General features: G+C 32.6%; 1 protein-coding gene across 1 annotated transcript; it reads right to left on the minus strand.

Annotated features, from left to right (window-relative positions):
* Positions 1–14,308: 14,308 nt before the first annotated feature.
* LOC129316574 (uncharacterized) lies at positions 14,309–14,686 on the minus strand. Its single transcript, XM_054960991.1, has one exon. The coding sequence runs from the start codon at positions 14,684–14,686 to the stop codon at positions 14,309–14,311; it is 378 nt and encodes a 125-aa protein (XP_054816966.1).
* Positions 14,687–14,932: the final 246 nt, after the last annotated feature.

Below are 14,932 nucleotides of genomic sequence, written 5' to 3' on the forward strand. Positions count from 1 at the left end.
AGTGGTGCTCAAGTTCTTGAAGAAGCATATTTTCACATGCTTTGGAGCATCTAAAGCTATTGTGAGTAATGGTGGTACTCATTTTTGCAACAACCAATATTACCTAGTACTCTCATAAGCATTGAACCAAAATTCATCAAGTTTATTTAGTTAGAGAAGTCTCTTTTCACCTACAGCCTTAAAATCAAAGTTGAGCTTTTGGATAGCCTAATAAGTACCATATTCTAGCTCTACAGGTAGATGACATGCTTTTTCAAAAACTAATTAATATATATGGAGACATGCTGATAGGAGTTTTGTAAGCCATTCGATAAGCCCATAATGCATCATCAAGTTTGGTGGACTAATCCTTTCTTATCACTCCTACCGTCTGCTTAAGTATCTTCTTGATTTCTTGATTAGAGATCTCACCTTGCTCATTAGTTTGAGAATGGTAGGAAAGTTCAACCTTACATGACAAGAAAATTTTATGCAAAACATTTGAGCGAAGCCAAAAAGTACTCTTATACAACTCTAGATTGAGTTTATTTCCTGAAAAACTCAAGTTTAGATGGTCGAGACCATTCAATGTGGTCTAAGTATTCCCTCATGGTGCTGTTGAGCTAGAGAGCATTGAAGGAGAAAGATTTAAAGTTAATAGGCAATGATTGAAGCATTACTTAGGCGGTGAGGTAAACTATGAAGCAGTCACCTTGCTCTTATTTGATGCCTCTTGAAGAAGAGAAGAGTCCGGCTGAATGACTATACAATAAGCACTACTTAGGAGGCAACCCAAGCTATAAACCTTATCTTTTGATTTTGCCTTTGTAGTTTAGTTGTTTTGGTGAAGTTATGTGTGATCTTATGTCTTTTATAGGTTAACATGAAGATATGAGGAAGTGTGAGCCTTTGGAAAAGTAAGAAATGTGGCAAAAGACCAAAATATTTCAAGAGAAGGGAAGATTTTAAGGAAGTAAAGCTATTTAAGTTGTTTTTTATGATTATAAACTTGTTTTGGTAATTATTTTGAGCTTATTGAAGTGAACACAAATTTTTTTGATTTGATTCCCATAAAAAATAGTTCTTTTTAGGGGTTGATTGCATTTTAATTGAAAAAAATTATTTATGGTTGATGAATAATGGTTAGAGATTGATTTTAGAGAGAATGTAGTGCTTAGAAGAGGTTTTAAGGGGTGAACAAAGCAGATTTTTGAAAATAGATTGTTGTAAAAATTTTACTGTCAAAAGTTATGATGGGCGTTCAGAGAGGATGAAAGTCATGACTTTGAAATTAAGCCTGATCTAAAAGTCACAACTTTAGGAAAATTTTCAAAAAAAATTAAAAATTGGAAAAAACATAGAAATAATTTTTTCCCCTTGTTTTTTTTCCTTGCCCAGAATTTTACTCATAATGAATGCTAACCTCACTCAATCACTTTAATGCAAACCTTTTCCCCCTACATCTTTCAAGTTCTTTCCCTTGTCACTATCCATAATTCTAGCCACCTAAGCTTTGTCCACTTATGTTCTTCCTTAGCATGAATCACATTTGTCATTTATCCTCCTCTCTACCTCAAAATTCCTAAGAGATCACATGGATTAGCTTGTCTTAATTCTAGTTCTATGGTTGTTTTGTTACCTATGGATATTATTGAAATACACTTTTGTTATAGGTTGTGCTTTTTGTGTCCCTCATGCAACCTTTCTATTATTGTTAAGTTGAATAGTTGCATGAGAAAGGGCCCTTAGTTTCTCTTTTTTAATAGTAAGGACACTGTCTAATTTAAGTTTGGGTGTAAGGATAATATTTTGGTTGAGTTGACATGAAATTCAATTTTGGAAACTTGGAGTTTTCTATTCTTCTTTTCTAAGATTTGAGCTGGATTGAGAAATTATTTGTTGAACTGAATGCATGATACAATGATAGAAGATTACTTAGATTGTATGTTTTATAGGAAGTTGTGGTCAATATTTTGATATGCTTGATTTGTAATATTAAGGCTTGTTTTCCAACAATTTGTGAAATTTCCTTTTGCACTGTTGAATTAGAAAATGATTTGAATGCTTCTGTCAGGGAATTTTGTGGCAAATTGATATGCATTCTCTTGCTCAATTGAGAGACTCTAAAACCTATCTTGGAGTCTCTTGAAGCATTTTAATTACCTCACATGATGTTGAAAAATGATTTGGGCATTTTTTTAAATGCATTTGAGCCTTTAGTCTACCTATTACATTATTTTTATTTGATTCCCTTTTGAGCCTTGAATTGAAAACCATGTGAATTCACTTTTTGAAACCTATATTAGACTCTGACCTCTACAATTTGAAAAACCATGAATTACCTTACTCTTGAGATAAGTGAGAAAGTATTGTTAATAGTGAAGATTAGTTTAGTTGTTATAGGAGGTGTTGTTATTGTAAATTTGGGTATGAGGAATGGAAATGAAGTTTGGAATACTGCTAATCCTACTCTTGAAAAAATATAGAGATATACATGAAAAAAATGAAAAAAAATGAATGAAATGGAAAAAAAAGAGGAGCTTCAATTTCAATAAATATAGAGTAAAAGGAATGATTTTTTAGATAAGTTTGGGCAAAGGTATTTGGCTAGCAAGGATGGAATGGTTTGTTTTTCATTGTCATTTATCTTAAGCTCTTGGAATTTCATTTATCCTTTTCTTTCAATTAGTCCAAAACCTTTGGCTATGCTATAAGCTTATAAAGTCCCATTGATTCTAGATTATGTGAAGTGATCTTTTAATGGAGAGAGAGGAAGAGTTTAGGCATATGAAGTCTTAATTTTGAGCTTGTTTTATGCATGTTGAATTGTTACATTTTGACTTGATAGTTGCACAAAAATCATTTTCTAGTCACACATACACATTTCTAAATTGTTAGAAAGCATGATCTTAGATTATGAATTGGTCATTCCTTTATATTCCACTACTATCCTCTTTGATATATATCTTGAGCAATCAGTGAGGATATTTTCATGCATGCATAATAGATCGATAATTGGTCAATCTAGCTACTTTATTGCTTGTTTTACTCGAGGACGAATAAAAGTCTAAGTTTGGAGGTGTGTTAACCTCTAAAATTTCATGTCATTTCATCACATTTTTTTTATATTTTAATCTATTTTGCCTCATTTGTATATATTTTTATTGCCCAAATTAGGAAAATGTGCATTTTCTTTAGGTTTGTATTCTTAGCTTTAATTTAATATTATTGACCTAATTTCGTGTTATTTTAATTTAAGGTTTGATTAGATGCATTTCTAGAGCTTTGTTGATGTTTTTAGAAGGCTTTTGGGATGAAGAAATCAAGTGCAAAAAGGAAAATTTTCGTTAATTGTGAAAACAATTCAAAAATCCTAAAGTCATCAGAAAGTCGTAACTTTTATTTGCGACTTTCACTGCTATTAGAAAAATATTGCATTTTATTTATCAAAAATTAGACATATATATGCTAAGAGCTTGACCCAGAATGCATTCTTCAGACTTTGAACAATCATTTGGAGCTTTGTGTGCTAGGGTTTGGGCATTGGAAGAATTGGGTCCAAGAGAATGGAGTTTTGAAGACATTTGAAGCTTATTTTCTTTGGTTTTTCTATTTCTCTACCCTTTCCTCTCTTATATTCTGATATAGGTCCAAATATTTTGTGTATTTATATCTTTTAGATGATTATGGGTAGCTAAATACTTTGTTCTAGGATTATTTGGAACCTTTATATTGATTAACATTATGTTCCTCCTCTCTTTTTGTGATTAATGATATATATATATATATGTATGTATATATATATATATGTATGTATGTATGTATGTGTGCTTATTTTACTCTTTCATTAATGCTTCTAAGTGACTGGCCACTATTTAGATGTTGGGTTCACTTAATTGATACTTGAGAGGGCTAGGTCGAGTGTAGAAATTAGGTAAAATTGTGTAAGAACTTGATATTTGCATGTTAAATGAATGGTTTTGCTAATAAGATAGAGATACACTTGCTAACCTTGCATAGCCACATTAGAGTTGGTGTTTAAAATTGAGTTTTATTAATTATAACAAGAGATTGGACAATTAATTTAACTAAACACTTATTCATGACTTGAGAGAGCTTGTCCAAGTATTTTTAGAACCCTAGGTTAGCACTTATTTTCATTAAAAGCATTTATGAAATGAGGTAATTTTGGTGTTATGAAATGCAAGAGGGATAAATAATCCTAAGTCTCAATTTGTGTTTGAAGTATGTGAATCAATTACTTTTCTTTATTTTTTAACATTAATTTAGTTTGCAAAATCATTTTCACCTAACTTTGTATGGCTCAACTTGATTGAATTTACTTAATCTTTTGTTTGATCATTATTTTTGAATAATTCTCGAGGAAATGATACTTTACTTTCATTATATTACTTGCTACGACCTGTGCACTTGTAATGAGCAACAACACACATTGGAGTAGTAGTATGCAAGGAATGAAAGAATCCATTAATACACATGTCAAAAGTATAGAATAAGAATACACAACATTTAGGTTAGCTAAATTATTCTAGAGACTTCTGCAGTCACAATAGGCCTGTTATGTGGACTAGGTGATTTACTAAAGGTAGACTTAATTGAGGCTTAGGCTTTCTTCTAAACATGGGTTTTATTCTCAACAATGATGACAATAAACTTCCCCTCTATTGTAATAGATTAGAATTAAAAAAAATCATAGACCTAACATGAATAACTTGAAGTTGAAGGAGGAAGAAGATGAGGAAGTCAAGGAAGATAATGGTTAGCAGAGGAATGGTCGTGCTTGGAAATTTTGGAGGGAGCAGACAACCACAAGAAAAGGGGGATAGTGGATGAAGGATGAGAAGAGGTGACAAGGCTATTTTAGACTTTGGTGCTCAAGAATTATGATTTAACTCATACATAGGTAATCTTGGTTTCATGAGAGAGTTGATTCTATATATGCAGAGCCAATCAAACATCCTTAACAAAGAAATGGAGACCCTATTTCTATTCCATGGTCCTAAAATAATAGAACCATATGGGTTGTCAGTTCAGATATTTCATCAAATTAGTATGTGGACTCGTGAAAGTTTGGCGATAATCAAAGAGGACTACTTCAATGTTGACAAAAATATACACTTATTATGGTCAAATAATTACACCAGCCAAATTGAAAACCATCTATACAAGAAGCGAGGGGAACAAGAATGAAGAACTATATGCTAATGATTATGAGTCTGCTGGGGGAATTTAGTAAAGTTTGTGTGCTGAAGGTATTGAAGAAAATCAAGATAACTTTATTAGAGATTTGAATAATATGACTCTAAAGCATGACCAATTCACAATACAAGTGGTTTGTCATCATCTTTATAGGTCCATGCTCAATACGAAGATTCAATTCCTTCATATGAATAAAGATTAGTAGTAACCTAAAAAAACCCTTGCTTTCATAGTATAAGTGCTACCAGATGTATCAAATATAAAAAATGAAAACAAATCGACCTTCATATCTTCTAAGGTGACATTTATCATCTTCCCATTACAATTTGGAAGCAAATATGCTAATTAAGAATTCTCATGCTGTGAAAAATATCCCTAGGCATAATGAATTAGAATATCCAAACCTTATAGGTAGGGCGTAACATTAAGGAGAGGAGAATTAAGCTATAGGACTGTTTGACTAAACTGTCCTTTAAATCGATACTTTTTACACATTGTAATTAGAACAGATTAATGTCAATATCATACAGAAATTTGATTAGCAAACAAAGTGGATCCTTTTTATGGTTTCCAAAAATTCACAACAGTTGGATCATTTCCCTACAATAGGATTATATAGTAGCAGCATATCACCATTTTTCACTCAAACTTAGAAAATACTGTCAAGAATCCCTTAACAGATACACACAAACAAAGAAAACTATTTGCCTACTGGCAGAGAAATCCTAGAATAATATTAAGAAACATGAGAAGCAGAAATTAAGAGAAATCTAAGGTACCTGAAAAGGTAAAAGTCTAGAAAGGCGTTTCTTTCCCTTTGTTACCGGCTGATATGTCACGCCTTAAAAAGTAAGGTGTGACCGGCAGGGAATATAGGGATAAAACCTCCATTTTGAATGCCTTGACTTAAGAAATTTTAATTTCTAAACCATGAAGGCATCTGACAACAACATGAATCATTTTTTTTAATAAATAATAAGAACAAAAGATTCAATATTTTTGTGAAAATTTTGATAAGATCTCCCCTAAAAATATAACCTCCCAAAACTACAACAGCCTTTTCCAGTACAACATAGCATCAACAAGTAGTTCCACTCCTTTTAACCGACAAATTATGCATAATACATATGAGAGTTCTAACTATAGCTACATGGAGCAGCTATAATAAGATTTATAGGATACCCATACATAATTTATTTTATTTTATTTTTTATTAGTCACTTCTTTATTTCAAATCAAATGATAGCCCCTTGATGGTCAGTTAGAGATACATTATCAGTCATGATATCTGAGATCAAAAATAATTTTTTAGTGAATAACATCCTAATAAAGATAACATTTAGAAGAATAAATCAAATAAAATTACACAATTATGTAAATAATTGGAAAGAAAATAATATCTCTTAAAGTCAAAATCATAAACCATTAGATGTACAATAACAAAGTAATCTTATCATTTGATCTTGTGAAACTAGTAGATTAGAATAAAAATAAGTAAAAATAGAAACATTTACTAAATAAAACCAATGAAGTATAATTTGCATGAATTATTTAAGAACTAATATTCTGAGTACTTTACAAAAAAATCAACAAACGTAGACACATAATCCACTAGAGTAAGTAATCAAATGCAGCCAAAGTAATGAAATGAACGTGGACACACAGTTCATGAGGGTAATGTTAATCAAATGCAACTCAAAGCCACGAAATCAAATGTAGATACTAGACCTACAAATAACAAATGTGAGAACAAAGCTCACTACTAGCTAGTTGTTAATCAAGGCGCCAAGGGCTAATGGAATTGTTGTTAGCAACAGTGTTTTGCTTAAAGTCCTCTCAAAATTTCTTTTCAAACATACGAGAAAGTAGTCATTTCTGAAATACAACTTTCATTCTTAATACCAAACTTGCATGAATCATCTCAAGCATCAATTTAATACTTGTCAAAATAAAATTTTGTAAATAATGTCTACTCTTGTATTTAATTGGTGACTAAAATTTTCAAAGGTAATCAAGATAATTTGATAAATTTAAAAAAATATAACTCATAAGGAAGATACATGTATATGTTATAACTTAATTATTCTTTTACCACAATTATATATATATATATATTCTCATAGGATAAAATAATTTCACATAATAAACTAATCTATTAAGTCAAAATCGGTTCAATAAAGGAATCATTCTTTAATAAATATGACTTACTAATAACAAAACAATAAGAAAATAAAATGGCATTAATATACTTTATAAAGAAAATTTTATTGAAAAATCAATTTGGACGCTATTTACTTACCTTAAGTTTTCCCAAGCACTAAAATTCACTCCTTAAAACTTCAATCAACTCTTCTATTTTCTAAGCACCCTATTTGATGCGCAAAAAATGTTTCATTGCAAGTGTACGGGTCAAAGTGCAATATAGTAGTGCATCAAGGTTGATCTCACAAGAAATCAAGCAAAATAGCAATTAGACAATAAAGTTTCTATTTTTGCTCACTTTAAGAAAAACTAATTAGAGATTGATTAAGCAAAACTTAAAAAGTGAAATGAATAAAATGCAATGAGATTCCCAATCCAACAACCACAAATGTCCAATACAACCTAGAGTCACTTATCCCTTGCTAGCTTCACCGATCTTACTTTTTATCCAATTAATTAATTTTAATGCTAATTTTGTTAATCTAGAGCATTAATAGCTATAAGGGTCTTTCAAACCTCAAATAACCCTCTCTCAAATTAATTATGTTATTTCTAACAAAATTATTCAAGAGGCAACTTTAATTCAAACTCACTCTAATTTGATTATATGAGGCAATTAGGTATATTTCTATCCTAATTACAAATTAGATCATAGTCTAATCTTATATTACTCAATCTAAAGGTCCAAATGAGATTCCTCTTTGTCAAGGAAAAACTCCAACACCTAAATTAATATTTAATGATGGCCAAACAATAAATAGACAAATTGGTGCAAGATTGAGCAACCAAAATTAATATTAAGTATAACCAATGGGTAAAACAAGCTGTAATCCACTAATAAGTTCATAGTTACTCTAGGTCAAATGTGTTCAGTCACTATTAGGCATTAAAACAGCATGAAGCAATAATATTCAGCAAAAGATACATCAAAATGTAGAGAGAAGGGAGAAGAAAGCTTAGGCAGGATCATTTTTGTCACAAATCGCAAGACCCAAGTGTTCCTTAAGCTTCTCCAACTCTTTCTCCTCCTTAGAATGCTCCTAGATGTGCAGTTGCTGGTTGAAGACGAGCTGGAACTGATATGAGGTGCCTCAAGCCCTAAAATTGACTGAGTCAAAACTGTGCGTTTCATTAAAATCGCGCTTTGCTGCAGTAAAACACGTTTTTGCTGCAGCAAACATGACCTGTTCAAATTTTCTTTTTAGATTTAATTTCTTTGACTTAGGTTCCAAAATTCTCTTTTTTGGGCCCCTAAATTAGGCCTTCCTACATGCATAAAATTTAGAATAAATGATAGAATTGGTCCACTAACTTCCAATATATTTCCAAGCCCATTTTCACACACATTCATCTATTTAATCATAGTTTTGCTAACAAAATTTCAATAAATGACTTCCAATTATATTAAAAATACTAATAAATTCCAAAAAATATTGAAAGTCATCAAACCCCTACACTTGAATGTTTGCTTGTCCTCAAGCAAAACAAAACAACTATACAAAAATGGAAAAAGGAAATGTGAATATTTCAAGGTTAAATACAATTCAAACTTTTAAAAACTCAATTTAATTACAAATCTTTCCTGCCTTCCAAAAATAATAGTAGCAAAGAACTTAATTAAGCAAAGATAAATTTCAATAGATTATCCCTCACCAGTCAAATATTTACACTCTACGCTCAAGGTGTCTAAGGGTTGTATTTCACTCAATTTCACCTATTGTAACCCATCTACCATATGCTTATTTCTTATCTTAGTCTTCACTAAATTATGCCATTGCACACACAAATCAAAAGGACTTTTGAAAGGTTGTAATGTTCTAGGTAGGATAATGAAATGGAATTATTCAGTGGGTCAACATTATATACTTCAATTAGTGCTAAGCATATGAAATGAAGATCATGAAAATTGAAGGATAAACTGCAACTATTTACAAGAGGTATCAATGAATATAAACATCCTTTTTTTTCACTTGATTTTTTTTTTCTAAACTTTCCATATTCTTTTCTCTTCTTTCTTCATCTTTTTTACTTTTGTTTCCTCTTTCTTTTTCTTTTGAAGCACTTATCAAATCCCAACTAAATTCTAAGTCCTTCATTTTCTTTTATGGATGTAACACTTAGCACTAACCAAAGTGATAAATGGGAATAAAAATGGATGAAAAGTGGGTAAATCTTGGCAAAAGGGCATATGATGATTTTTTTTAAATAAGGCCAAGGCTCAAATGGGCGAAACAAATGATCTATGTGAAAAAGGGATGGATATTTAGCTATACTAGCTAAAAGAAATGAATGCCTAAATCATTTTTGTGTATACAAATGGCTATTATTGTGTATACAAATGGCTATTATAAGTCTCAACAAAGATTCAAAACAAGTTCTAGAGATAAAATCATAATAAATGTACTCTCTCTTATAGGAAATGAACATTTAGGCTCAAAATTCTCACAAGCTTTTTAGACAAACTATTGTCAATTATTCAAACTTAATCCATTTCCTATTTACTAAAATTCTAGGAAGGTAGAATCGATTTTTAATCACATGTAATTCTCTCAAGTTCAAACCAATCCGACCTTAGGCACATTCACCAAAAAGAACATCAAAATTGATTAAACAAAAAAATGTTTATGAGATTTTCAAAATTTTCAAAATTTGTTTTATCTTTTTTTTTAAAACTATGTACAAATATATACAACCAATTCCTAAAACAAAACAAACTCAAGGACAAGTAAAATAACAAATATAAAGCAAGTATGCCCTCTCCCATATTTAGATTAAACATTGTCCCCAATGTTTAAAGACAGAAAACAAACAAGAAGAGAGAGGGATACTGAAACTCCCCTGACCAACAAACATGGAGAGTTAATAGACAGAAAGACTTTGACAGAGGGATGAGAATGACATATCCTTAAGAGAATAGGTACCTACTAATCATATCAAATAGACAAGTGGATAAGTTGGAAATAAAGAAGTTAGTTACAGACCATCGAGTAAAGTGTTATCAAATATCAGTTACAAACCAAAATAGTAAATGAAACAGTCACAAAGAAAAAATAGCAAAATAACTAAAATGACTAAAAGCAAAATAAATAAAGATATTAATCAAAATAACACAAATCAAGCAGAGTGGAAGCTCAATTCTGTGGTAGGTTCAACTTGAGAAGGATCTATGGATGGAATAGGCAAAGGTGCAACAGATGAGCCAGGCACATCGTGACTAAGTATGTGTAAATGTTGCATGATGAGGCATAAATGCTCTTCTAACCTCTTGACGGCATTCGCTAATGACTCAATTGTTGCTTAACCCACACATTAAAAGGAGGAGAACGAACAGGGGTGGGCCAATTGACTTCTTCCCCTTGTTCTACCGGAGACTGCTCTACCCAAGATGACTTGGCATGCATTTTGTGGTACTTGATGGGCTGACGAGGTTGCTGTTATTCCTCATCATCAATATTGGGAACCTTAGCGGCCAGAAGCAACTCAATAATCAAATGAGGGAAGGCAAGTGCTCTCTTAGTCTTGACATTAATACACCGCTTTATAGAGTCATAGATAATAGCAGCTAGATCAACTAATTTTCTCTCCATAATGCAATAGATGAGAAAAGAATGATCCTTGTTCATTTTGGATGCATTTGATATGGGCATGACATTGTAAGCCACAAAATGAAACCAAAATGTGCTTTGCCTTGTAAGTGTACCCCTCAATAGCCCTCTTTGACAAAAACCAGCAGAGTCAAAACATAAACGCTTGGCCACTACATCCCAATCAGGTGTAAAGGCATTCATCTTGTATTGGCGATAAAGATAGTTAGTAGTGGAAGGGAAGCCATAATAGTTTTGAATAACCTCGACATTAATTACCACTTCCTTGTCACACACCAAGTAAGTGTCATTGCAGTAATAAAATGCATTCGCATAAAATTCCCTAACTAGAGCAGGGATATAATATTGAAATTTTTCATTTGTCAAGTACACCATCCATCCCCTTCACACTAGTGTTTGAAATGCAGCTTTGGAGCATAAAATTGCACAATAGCAGTTAGAAATAAAATTCTTGGATCCCACTAGAGAGATAAATCTATGTTGGCATGCGTGATTCATGAATTTCTCATTGTTGAATGGTTGCTTTGGATTCTTAGCAGCTTTTTGAGAAGAAGAAAATGGAGCAGTCTTGTGTTTAGCTATACTCTTGCGACCTATTGCTAAAACATAAATACAAGACAAGCCACTATAAGTCACAATAAACAAACCATCACAAAAGTAATCACATGCCAAAAATTAAATAGAGATAACCAAATGGAAACAAGAGCCATGCCAACTTGCAAAAGTCGACAAGTCAAAATAAAGGCCCCACTCAAATAATGAGAACTTGTCAACTAAGGTAAATAACCATTATCCAGAAAGCCAAAGCAATATGCACAATATTCAAAGCACCTATCCATAAAAAAACAAATAACACTGCTCACAGCTAAATTTCACATTGAGATATGAATGGGTCCATACAGTGCACAACAAATATTCAATTTAAAGTTTAGAGCGTAAATTCAATAGAACCAATTTCATACCACCAACACTCATTGCAACTCTCACAAGTAATTCAAAGCACATAAGCCAACAATAAACAAGGAAGCATCCAAAATTTCGATCCATGAATCAGCTATTAATCCAGATTCTAGCTCAAAAAGTACCTATGTGAATCCACACCGCTAGTTAAAGGAATCAACTTCAAACCAAAATGCAAAAAAACATACCTTAAGCAAGAGTAATATATATATATATATATATATATTCAAAAGAAGCAGAGGAAATGAAAGCAGTAAACTACAACATGGAAGAGCTATGAGTGTCGGTGTGGATGAGTTTCAAACCTGGTGGAATGAGCATAGTTGCAGACCGAACCATGGGAAGACAGAAATAAAGGTGAAGAGTGGACTGTGAACTGTAAAAGTAAGATTCAGACAATGCAAAACAGAATAGGATGAGGTGAAATGCCGTATGTTGGGACTGATTGAGGGAAAAGGAAGGCGCGATTGGGATAATATGGTTTACGATGAAGCTGGATCAAAGAAGAAAAAAATAAAAAATAATGAAAATCGTGGTGAGGAGAGGCTGTGAACAGGGAATGTAATGGATAGGGAGAAAGAAATGGTCCGAAGATGAAGGAAAGAGGAAATAAAGAAGACAGCAGAGGTGGAGATGCTGCACATGGTGGTGAACAATGGTTGAAGACACAGCTGGCCAGGAAGGTATGAGATGCGACGAAGAGGAATTGTGAACAGTGAAGAAAGTGTACAGAAGTGGAAAACAGAGCAAGGTGACGGTGGAAGAGAGTGAAGATACGGTTGGAGATGCTGAATCGCGGCTGGAAGTGGAGGACTCAGCTTTTAGCGCTGCTCACCAAGGGGCTGAACACGTGGGTTAAGAAGACTCACTGAACTTGACTGCTAAGAAAATGGAGCGTGGAAGCTGTAGCTGAACTTATTGGAGTGAATACCGGGTTGATGGATTGAAGCACGAGAAAAAAAATGATCACAGTGGCGGAGGAAGTTGTACACGACTGAACAGAGGAAAGACAGAGATGAATGCGAAGCTGTTGCCAATGCACGATGGAGAAGAAAGCTGGGACAAGCAAGATGGAGGGACGTTGCACACGGCTGAGTAAGAAGAATGAGTTGCAGACAGGGGTGAAGCACTCTGCTAGGCAAGAAGGACTGAGTTTTACGGCTGAAGGATGAAGAAGGACGAAGATGAAAGAGAAACAACTAGAGTAAGAGCACAGAGGGGTAAAACTGTAAAAAAAATATTTATTTAAATTTATAAAAAAAGCTGCACTTTTTTTTAAGTGCAAATAAAGTAAAATAATCAATAAGATATGTAAAGATATATTTTTTTTGATTTTTCTTAGTAAAATAAAAATAAAAAAACTAAAAATAATATATATATATATATATATATATAATATTCAAAATGAAATATTTTATAGTAATTAAAATAAAATAAAATTTTAGTTAATTTTTTTAACTTTTTTAATTAATTTTTTTTAAGAAAACAATTATTTACAAATTTATTCTTATTAAAAAATTAAGATTTTTTTTAACTCAACAAAAAATTTCGCTTTAGTGAAGCAAAGTTTGGCTCCAGCGAAGATGCTCTCTGTAAGTTGTGATGAAAAGTCACAGAGGCATCTTCCGCTAGAGTGAAATAAGATTTTGCTGTAACGAAGGTGCTCTCTGTAAGTTGTGATGAAAAGTCACAGAGGCATCTTCCGCTATAGTGAAATAAGATTTTGCTGTAGTGAAGGTGCTCTCTGTAAGTTTTGATGAAAAGTCACAGAGGCATCTTCTGCTAGAGCGAAATAAGATTTTGCTGCAGCGAAAGTGCTCTTTGGAATTTTTGATGAAAACACAGGGAGACCTTTTATTGGGACAAAATCCTCTTTTACTGAGGTGAACAAAACAGAGAACAAAAATACTAAAAATCTAAGAGAAATATGCAAATGAAGCAAAAACTCACAAAAAACATAGCCTAAACACCTCCCAATCAACACAATCATTATATCAACCCCACTTCCACACTTCTTAACATTTAATTAAATTTTCAATCCAAAATTTAATCAACACCAGGTCTTGATCCTATGTAAAGACATATAAATATCATCAATTAGGCATAAGGATAGAATACTCCCTCAAAATATTGTTGGCCTATTCTTTGATTCCAAGACTTGGCTTTGAGCTTGTAAATTCTTCAAGAACTCTGCAATCCTACAAACACACCAAAATAAAAGAAGAACAAACCAAAGATAAAGAAAACAAACAAACCAATAACACAAGTAAAGAGAAAATAAACTTGGGTTGCCTCCCAAAAAGCGCTTGGTTTATAGTCTTCAGCCAGACTCTCTCAGATCATCAAGGTGGATCAACCAAGTGGACAACAGACTTCAATCGCTCTATGTCACCGCCCCAATAATGCTTGAGTTGTCCATTAACTTTGAAAGATTTACCCGTTCTTTCATCAAGAACCTCAATTGTTCCATGTGGTGCTACAGAAAGTACTTTAAAAGGGCCGGACCATTGAGATTTTAGCTTCTCAGGAAACAACCTTAGTCTAGAATTGAAAAGAAGAACTAGTTGTCCTGGCTCAAAAGTTCGATGCAAGATATGTTGATCATGCCATTGCTTAGTCCTCTCTTTATATAACTTTGCACTTTCAAAAGCATGGTATCTAAACTCTTCTAACTCATTCAATTGCAAAATCCTTAATGCACCAGCTTGCTTAGAATCCATATTCAATTGTTTAATTGCCAAGTGATAAGGGGACATCCCAATTAGAGTCCGAAAAGCAGTATAATATGCCTAAAGAGCATCATCTAACATGTCCAACCAATCTTTTCTAGTAGGTCCCACTGTCTTCTCAAGTATCCTCTTGAACTCTCTATTGGTTAGCTCATAAAGGCCATTGGTTTGTGGATAATAAGCAAGTGACATCTGGTGGTGAACTCCATATTTTGACAAAAGAGCTTTGAATTACTT

Source organism: Prosopis cineraria, unplaced genomic scaffold (assembly GCF_029017545.1).
Source record: "Prosopis cineraria cultivar Desert tree isolate PC_DT_omini unplaced genomic scaffold, ASM2901754v1 PC7, whole genome shotgun sequence".
Classification (NCBI taxonomy): domain Eukaryota; kingdom Viridiplantae; phylum Streptophyta; class Magnoliopsida; order Fabales; family Fabaceae; genus Prosopis; species Prosopis cineraria.

Excerpts from the sequence above, each read along its gene's own strand:
- LOC129316574 (XM_054960991.1), bottom strand. The coding sequence starts at position 14,686 with ATGGATTCTAAGCAAGCTGGTGCATTAAGGATTTTGCAATTGAATGAG.